Raw genomic sequence first — 9281 nt, forward strand, 5'->3', positions numbered from 1 at the left:
AACACACACACACACACACACACACACACACACACACACACACACACACACACACACACACACACACACACACACACACACACACACACACACACACACACACCCTTATCTTTTCTCAGCCGCAGCTCCACGGATTTCTAAGCCTGAGACAGCGAGACACCGCGAAACTCAGCCTGAGCACAAACTCACAGCCAGGCTACGTGTGTGTGTGTGTGTGTGTGTGTGTGTGTGTGTGTGTGTGTGTGTGTGTGTGTGTGTGTGTGTGTGTGTGTGTGTGTGTGTGTGCCGCTCCTCACAGCAGCGAGCCGCGCAATGTCACGCCAACACGGCCCCCAGACCCCACGCAGCATTCTCATCTGTTTGTCATTAGGCTACTGGTGTCATTTTCTGCTTGCTAACGCCATTGTAAAACATAATCACTGATGTTCCGCTGTAACGGTGGTGGACTCATCAGAACAGAGTGGGCGAGCTGACCAATCAGAGCACAGTGGGCTCATAGGGAGGGCGGGGCAGGACAGAGAGTGAATACACACACTATACAGAGATGCTGTATGAGAAACCAATGTGAGTTTGGAACATTGAACAATGTAAATCTATTCTAGTAGACCTCAACAATGGAATTATTATCAGTAGAAATGGCCATGTCATGGGACCTTTAAGGTGAATTACAGCTGCACCATGCAAACCAAGATAGAGCATGATGTAGTTGCCCAAGGTCCTACCGTACACATTGAGATGGAAATGGACAAATTGCAAACTAGCATTAGACGATCTAAAAATCAATGGTTCTATTATACAGTGTTTGTTTTAGCCTAAATGTAATTCTAACAACAGCAGCTATAGTCCGGATATACAATTGTATATTGATACAGTTCTATAGTTGGTTGACTTAATTAATATTCATTCAATCATTTATTTTTTAGACTTCTTTACCTTGAGTTTGAGAGATTCCGTGTCATATGGGCTTGGAACAAAGTCTGTATGGACTTTAGCTCGGCCACAGAACTGTCTTGTGCACAACAGATCGTCCCCCAGCCTCAGACTGTCTCTGTTACTGGAGCAGTCTGACCCACTGGTGACTCCACCTGGAAACCAAGAGGGAAAACAGAAGGGTTTAATAAAGGGCAATGTAGTTACTGCATTCGCTTTAACAGTTTTATACTCCAGTTCTTAAAGATGTGATTGATAAAATCGGCGAGTCGATAATTGTGTCTTTATATTTGTTAGGTAGGTGTAGCTCAAATGAGTGCGTCCAAAAGAAGTAACAGGATACCCGGTAGTGCAAGCAAGGGTTGCATAATTCATCAGGTTGTAGTGTGAAGTGAATTACGCTCTGTGCCTGAGGCTCTTACTTGAGGAGCTCTGTCCACTGTGGAGGCTGTACAGGCTCTCCAGAGAGTTTCTGGAACGCCTGTGTGCTTTACGAGAGGATCGCCCAACTCCAACTTTCCTCTTCTCCGCTTCATCTCTCTGTTTGTTTCCAGTCTGTGCAGTAAAAACACTAACATTGTTATTCTGCTTGATATCATTTTGGATCCCTGCAATTTGTTTTACTTCAACATAATCAAAGAAGAAACTGCAACCAACCAGAGTAAAGACCCTAACGTGCTGTTTGATTCCTCATGTGACGGAACAGTTCTATTCAGTTTACACTGCCTCTGGCAGGCAAAAATAGTTAATCCTGCAAGAGTTTCCTTTCTTTTTATAGCTGAGGTGGTGTGTAGCGAGCATAATCCCCAACGACCTGGACTCAGCTTTTAACTTCCTCTTCCTGTACAGGGACTTCCACAACATATTTATGTAAATTCCATCTCTAGCCAGTATGTCCACCATAAAAAAGTATTTTAAACCTACAAATATCACAACCTGTACTTGTGGTCAGTTAACTTGCCATGTCATGTATGCATGCACTGTATGGACTTTGTGTTGAGGGACAAGAATTCCTATAACATCCTTACATCATCATGTATAAGCTATGATCGCTTATGCATGTGTTTCATCATACATAAATTGCATGGATGACAGGATCAAATTGACATATCTTACAAGCAAAATATCTGAAATTTGCATTAAAAGTGTTGAATATGCATTAGGTTATCCAAAAATATACCTTGGTGTTATATCACTTTGTTTGTACTGTCTCAGTGCGTGTCTCTGTCCCTCTTCTGCAGCATCATTCCCTTTTCTTTTGGCCCATAATTGAAATTGTTATCCATCCAGAAGATGCCCCTCGAACTCACTCCTTTCCCCATCACCTGCAGCGCCACCAATCTCAACTGTTTCCCCACCCTGGCTGCCCATGCACACCCCACCTCCTCAATCTCATCCCCTACCCACATATAACGGCCCAATTTCCTTCATTCCCTGATCCAGACAATCAAAGTTACCATATGCTACCTGTCTGTACTTTCCCCTGCTCTTTTCGTGCTATTCTACTATTCTACCAATTCATGTTTGGACTAGCTACCCGTCACCATGAGCTTTTGTATCTTTTTAAATGAATCACTGAACTGTCCCTGGGCTCTTCCTTTGTTGCCCTGTAGGCTGTGTGCTTGTGTTTTTAACATATTTAAAGCTTGTCAAGTGCTTTGACTTTTACACAAGTCATCATTCACACACATTATACAGGTGCAGAGGGTACTATATTAGAAGGAAACATCCACACCGATTTAAAGAGTAATTTGGGTTTCAGGTATCTTTCGACATGTTGTCTGAAGGGGATCGAACCAACAACCCTGCGATTGGTGGACGATCACTCCAGCAACTGTTTATCAACCACATAAGATGGCACTACATCCATATGCATATTGAATGTGTCACTAGCTGCTGGACTTTTCTTTGCTAATTTTAGCACCCTGTCTGTAAAATGGCTAACGATAGCTTGAGTGATAGTTTGCAGTCTGGCAGAGCAGGTGTTGTGCTGACAGCTGTGTCTGCCTGCAGATGTTTTTCTATTGGGTGTGAACTGCAGTGGATGCCGGGTACCTCGAAAGTGGTTATATTAACATAAGCTTTGTAGATGGCATGACATACAGAGACGGCTGCCATCTTCTTCTCAGGTGAGGTCTTCAGGTGCTTCCAGTCTGATGAGGTCTCCCCCTGCTTTAAAAACAAAACACTGTAAATAGAGATCCTTCACATCTTACTTATAACCAAACTGGCAGATTTTGCGTAAGATGGTTCTCTTACCAAAGCACTTTCATTATCCTGGGGTTTCATTACAGGAGAGGGCTGTCTGAAGGCGTCAAATCTCCCGAACCTGCTCAACTGTGAAAAAGATTAAAATGAGTGTTCTCTGGGGACAGATGGGCACATTATCTGAGTGTGTGTTCATGTGTGTATTATCCCTGTAACCCCACAACAAAAAACTGTTTGTTTGTATCCCCTGTTTCTGATTTGTTTTCTGAGTTAGGTTAAACCCTGGCAGCCATACAGTTCCTAGATATGTATTTTTTATTTCCTAGGTCTTGTATTTGACTGATCACATTGAGTGGATCGTGTACTGTTTAATCTGTAATGTTAACAAATATTTCAGTATCATGTGGGCAGAAGTTCACTGTTGTTTTTGTTATTGTGTATCAACCTTAGTTTTTATAACAGTTTAGCGGTCATTCAGCGCTGTCCTCAGAACAGCTGTTACACTGACTCTTGGCACATTCCCAACACTGACCGTTAGTGAAGTGACGCCTCACTGTCAAGCACTAATAGGTTGGATAAGCATAAATAAATTACCTTTGCCACAATTTACAAACATGTTATGAAGTGTATTTTCTCCTATTGACTATTGTGAAAAACGTATATTTATTCAAATTATGGGTCTGTGAAACATTCAATATTGTGCTTCAGCAATTCACTTCTGTATTTTTGATATGTTCACTACAAGTACTAGAGAAATAGAAACACAATTCCAAACTCTTGCAAGCTGAGATGCTCATGTGATGACAGGGTCATCATACATCTCCACTAAGAAAGCTTGGAACCAGCTCTTTTTTATAATGAAACTAAAACAGAGGGCTTTATCATTTTAAAAAGGGTCCATAACTTGTGGTTTAAGATTAATCCAGCTCTTTTTTTACACGTCTTTCAAATATTGGGTGCCAAAAAACACTTCGAAACAGTGGTGTTTGCTTCCTTTTAGCTTCAGTCGCAAACCTCTTCACTCTACGCTCCTTGAAAGGCATTTTAGAATTTTGGACTAATAACTAGATTGAGCACTCGCTATCCTTGTCACAAGCCAGAATAGTGAGTAGACAAGAAGGCATAAAATGGGTAACGTCAGGTCAGAAACCAAAGCGGACGCTCTTTCGTTCCTGGTTTCTAACATTTCAGCCCTTATTCCTAGCGTTTCCTTTTTCCTCAATGTTTAGGTCCAGTCTGCTGTTCTCCATAACTTCCCATACACTTGTGTTAACCACAGACCTTATTTCAGGCATATACCCAAAACACACAAATAAAACACGACTTTAAGACAAGGGAACAGGAAGTGCTAAATAGCTAACTAATGTTTGGGTTTTTTGACTCCCACATCTCTCTCACTAACGTTCCTTCAATATACTAAGTCACTTGCTCTGGTCGTTACTCATTGCACTAAGTCACTTATATATCTATATGTACTTCAGTGTATCTGTATTGGTTTGCAGAAACCTACATTTTTGAGAGACATATGAGAGTCAATGTTTTCATCTTACTCTCTGCCACTAGACATAAAGTTACATTAAGCCCATCTTATTTTCTGACGATGATAGCACCATGGTTTCTCTTACTGTGTCCTGAGAGAGCTGCAGGTCTGTGATGGAGAGGGTCATTTCTGGAGGACACAGATCAGACTTTTTGCTGTCCAGTTCCTGTATCAAACTCTCAAAACGATCCCATTGTGTGGAGCCGTGTGGCGTCAGGGTGCCCCCGCAGACTGGCAGCTCATGTCCTCGTTGGTGGCATGTGTGGTGGAGGGCGATCCAGGGCTGAGAACACTCAAAGGGGTTCCACAGATCATTCCCAGTTTGTGGGCTCCAACCTCCTTCCTCCTCTGAATCGACATGGTTGTCTTTGGCCATGTGGTTGTGCTGTGGTGATGGAGCAGGAGGAGGCTTCTTCTCTGTTCTCTTCCCCAGGCCGATGCAGCTCAGCACTGGATTGTTGTTACCAAACTCAGCTGCTAATTGAACTGACAGTGGTGGAACAAGTATTCAGATGCTTTACTTGAGTAAAAGTACCAATACATTATGTCAAAATACTTCATTAAAAGCACAAGTCCTGCATTCAAAAATCTTACTTAAGTCAGAGAGTACAAAAGTATAATCAGCAAAATGTACTACAAAATGTAATGTAGTATAAAAAGTCAAAGTAATCACAGTGCAGAACATTTGCCTTTATGTGCATAAAAACTGAAAAAGCTTAAACGTTGGCTTTAATTAAATGTATTATGTCAACAAATTTCACATAACTGTATTAGGTAGTTGAAAGCAATAATATTAAGTTTAAATAAAAAACATTTCAACTAACCAATACAGTTATGTGAAATGTGTTGACATAATACATTTATTAAAGTCAGAATTGTAGTTCTTTCAGTGTATAATTATATTTAAGTGCGACGGATAATATTGTTGCATCAAGTAGCATTTTACTGATGTAGACAAAAAAAGTTCTGACTAACTTTTTGTAAAATATGCAAATAATGGGACTCTTGTGACTTGAGTCAGGACAATAGTTACATTTTTAGAGATGCATTTGGTTAGAAGTAGCTATAGCTGTAATGGAGTACAATTACATTATTTCCCTTTTAAATGTAGTGGAGTAGAAGTAAAAAGTCGGGTTTAACAGAAGTCTCAAGTAAAGTACAAGTACCTCAAAATGTTGCTTAAGTACAGTACTTGAGTAAATGCTTTCTCAATGCTCACACTTAGTTACTTCCCACCTCTGCAGATGAACAGAAATGAGTGTTAATGATAACAGCTTCTTGAACAGGTTGTCATCCACAAACACTCACCATTGTTCTCAGAGGTCCTCTTCTCTGCTGCAGCTCCCCTCTGATGTCCCTTCTTTGTGTGCAGCAGGTGGAGGTTCTTCAACCTCTTTAGGCTCCCTGTGGAGCATATTGATTCTGCTGTGTCAGCAGTTTCAGCGACCTGTAATAAAGTGCAGGAATATATTAGAGGAATGTTATAAAGATCCTCAGGGCCTATACGAGTTCAAACTAGCGCCACCTTAACAACAGCCTGTATAACAGTCTAATAGTATTATATACTATTACATAATCCACAAAGGATATTTTAATGCTGGGTGAGCACCTTTAAAGACACTTGAAGTTTGTTTGACTGGTGATCATTTTGTACTTATATATAATATATTCTTTATGCAGTGACACCAATCTTATAGTGATTATTATTAAAAGAAATATATAGAGGGTTACATTACGCTGCGGACATGTCCATACCACTTTATGAAAGATGCAGATTTTTAAGATATTACTCACAATACAATTAATAATAATTTGCCTAAATAAAAGCTTGCACCAAGAAATGTTGATTAGGTTTATTTGCAAAGTGAAAAAACATAAAATGCAATGTAAATATATAGAACTGCATTGTCATCAAAGAAAAATCCCCCTGAGGTTACTCATTACTTAATGACCAAAACATCCTTCATTTACTGAACAGTAACATTCAGAATTTCTTTAAATAGTTTATTTTCCCCCCCAATCTCTATAATTATCATCTCTGCCCCTCCTTTAAATTGTCTAAACGTGTATATGTTGGAAACCATAAAAAAAATTCTGAACCCCCTACATCCCGACACTTTCCAACACAAAGTGAAGCTCTTGGAGGTCTACCTCTAACATGGCGTTTGTGGCCTATTCCCCATAATGGGCTCTACTGGAGGGTTAAAGCCGCTCTTAGGAGAAAGTCATGTGGTTTCACCTGAGCTGGTAGATCTGTCCGTGTCCTGTCATCTCTCGTCAGCCTGCTGCTCTGACACGGAGCTTTACACATCTCTGCAGGATCAATGCACACAGGGCACACAATGATTAACATCTTACTTATTCACACACTGTACTGTCAAATATGCAATGTCATTAGCATGAATCTATGATATGAGGTAGATAGCGCCAGCTAGTCTTACTGTAAACATTATTTTTTTTGCATCTGGTGTCCTTGAGCTGACATGCACTGATAAGTTCTCTGATGTTCTACACATCTAATAGTATGAGTACTTTTAAGTTGCCCAGTTAAAGCATGTCTTTACCTTTGCTTTGATGACATAAGTCCTGTCTGTGGCCTGATGACATCCAGCAGGCACGGTCAATGTCTGTAGACAAGGTGCAGGGAAAAGAGGACATTGTGAATACAAAATGTAACTTCATTTCTATTAAGAAAAAGACAACCAAGCACATCAGTGGTTCCTTTGTACCAACCTAATGTTTCATTGTCCAAGTGTGATGTTGGCACATGTGACCTGAAATGACAAATGATAATTATTTTATTTTTCCAGGTTATTTAAATGAGTTAAATAGAAAATGAAACTATAGAAAATGCAATTGAATCATGGATTAGTTTTCAAGCAATGCCCTTTAAAAAATAATGTCAATACAAATGCAAAAAGAGCTTACAAAACTCACGTACCTATTATTCCTCTTTACTTTAACTGTACTCTGTGGTCGGTCCTTGGGGTGGAATACAGACAGGCAAAACGTTAGGTAAATCAGAAAGACAATACATATGTAGAAATAACATGTAGGATGTACTGGTATTCAGCCAACTGGAACACTTTGGTCCACACTGAAATGTCTCAAACTATTGGATGCATAGGCATGACATTTAGTACAGAAATTGACAGGAAGCATTTGGTGATCACCTGCATTTTTACAAGACATCACCAGCATGTAAACACTTTCAATTATGCTGCGAAATATCTCAACTAATACAAGACAATGAATCCTAAAGACTTAATTAATTCTCTGTCCTTAAGGGACACCCCAAGGTTCACATTTGGGACTTTGTTGTATCGATAACCATTAAAATCGCAAAGTCTCAGTTAAGATGATTTAGGGTTAAACCCTTTTCATCCAGTAACATCATCAGGGTAAAACCTAGATTTATTAGATAAGTCTGGTACTTTGATTATGACCAAATAGTACAATGCTCATGATATTTTTATCGCTGTCAACTGATTTGTGTATTTAGTGCTAATAAGGAAGGGCCTTAAGACTCTTAATATTCTTTCCTTTGCAATACCCTGCATCAGCTTTGCAACAGTGAGCATGCCCAATCACCAGTGGCTCTTTGGGGTTCCAGAAGATTACCGTGGCTGTATCACTGTCGCTCTTTGTTTGTGTAGCAGTCAGTGAACTTAAGTCTCCTTAGTGGTTTTTAGTTGGTTTGAATGTTCAGAATATGTCCACTCAGTGACCCATTTGTTTGATCAGGTCATGGTGTGAATAAAACATAAAGATGAAAACTCACAGAACTGATGGATGGATCTGAGCCCCCCCACTCAGGCCTCTGGAGAGAGGGGCTGCACTGGTGCTTTGGGAGCACTTCCTTACGTGTCTGCCTGTAGGGTGCTTCATATATGCTATCTGACGAGCCCTCCTGGGAAATAAAAACAGTCGGCATGGTGACAGCAGCCAGATTGAATTACTAAAGCACACTGAATGGTTACGTTTGAAGAGAGACTAAGGATAATCCAGATGTTGAGGCTCATCACAGAGGAATTGTCAGGAATCAATCATCAGTCTGACTGAAAAATACAAAATCAATGAAAAGCTTTACATCAGGGAGAGATGTGTCCTGTAAAATAATGGTCTGGCATTTACACTGGAGTAATCATTCAGCTTGATAGCTTCTCACTAAAACACATTCAATCAAAACTCATCACACACACGTTTACTTTTTGTTTTTCTATTCCTCAGCCTTATGGTAGTGCAGGTTTAAAACCAAAATATGCTCATAAGTAAGATACAATTATGTTTTTTAAAACGTAATAGAATCAAACAAAGAACGAAGCACCATTTGGCGTCGAGTGTTAAATGTTTTCACGTGTAGGGGAGAGAGGGGTAAGACTAGCCAGTGGGTAAGTTGACCAACGTCCTTTATCTATTGAACTGCGCATATTTGTTGTCAGGTGACCCTAAATAAAGGAAGCACCCATCATTTCTACTTGGCTGTGAAGGAGCAACACGTTCTCACTCCCAACCCGTCACACGTTGACGGACGGTCAGGGCCCCTCCCCGTCACTCTATTACGTACAGGGTACCCCTTGAGAGTCAGTTTTCCACAGGCAGG

General features: G+C 40.3%; 1 protein-coding gene across 1 annotated transcript in view; it reads right to left on the minus strand.

Annotated features, from left to right (window-relative positions):
- The window catches only part of LOC104946256 (SAM domain-containing protein SAMSN-1-like), an 11373-nt gene extending 2815 nt beyond the window's left edge, over positions 1–8558 (minus strand). The window contains exons 1-11 of the mRNA XM_010772044.1: positions 8460–8558; positions 7620–7660; positions 7412–7452; positions 7243–7305; positions 6918–6991; positions 5987–6125; positions 4764–5164; positions 3190–3267; positions 3034–3102; positions 1353–1485; positions 934–1085 (exon numbers count right to left, since the gene is read on the minus strand). Coding sequence (XP_010770346.1) covers positions 934–1085; positions 1353–1485; positions 3034–3102; positions 3190–3267; positions 4764–5164; positions 5987–6125; positions 6918–6991; positions 7243–7285 — 1089 coding nt within the window. The 5' untranslated portion in view covers positions 7286–7305; positions 7412–7452; positions 7620–7660; positions 8460–8558. The remainder of the gene's footprint in view (positions 1–933; positions 1086–1352; positions 1486–3033; positions 3103–3189; positions 3268–4763; positions 5165–5986; positions 6126–6917; positions 6992–7242; positions 7306–7411; positions 7453–7619; positions 7661–8459) is intronic.
- Positions 8559–9281: the final 723 nt, after the last annotated feature.

Source organism: Notothenia coriiceps, unplaced genomic scaffold, assembly GCF_000735185.1.
Source record: "Notothenia coriiceps isolate Sejong01 unplaced genomic scaffold, NC01 NC01_scaffold00010884, whole genome shotgun sequence".
Lineage (NCBI taxonomy): Eukaryota > Metazoa > Chordata > Actinopteri > Perciformes > Nototheniidae > Notothenia > Notothenia coriiceps.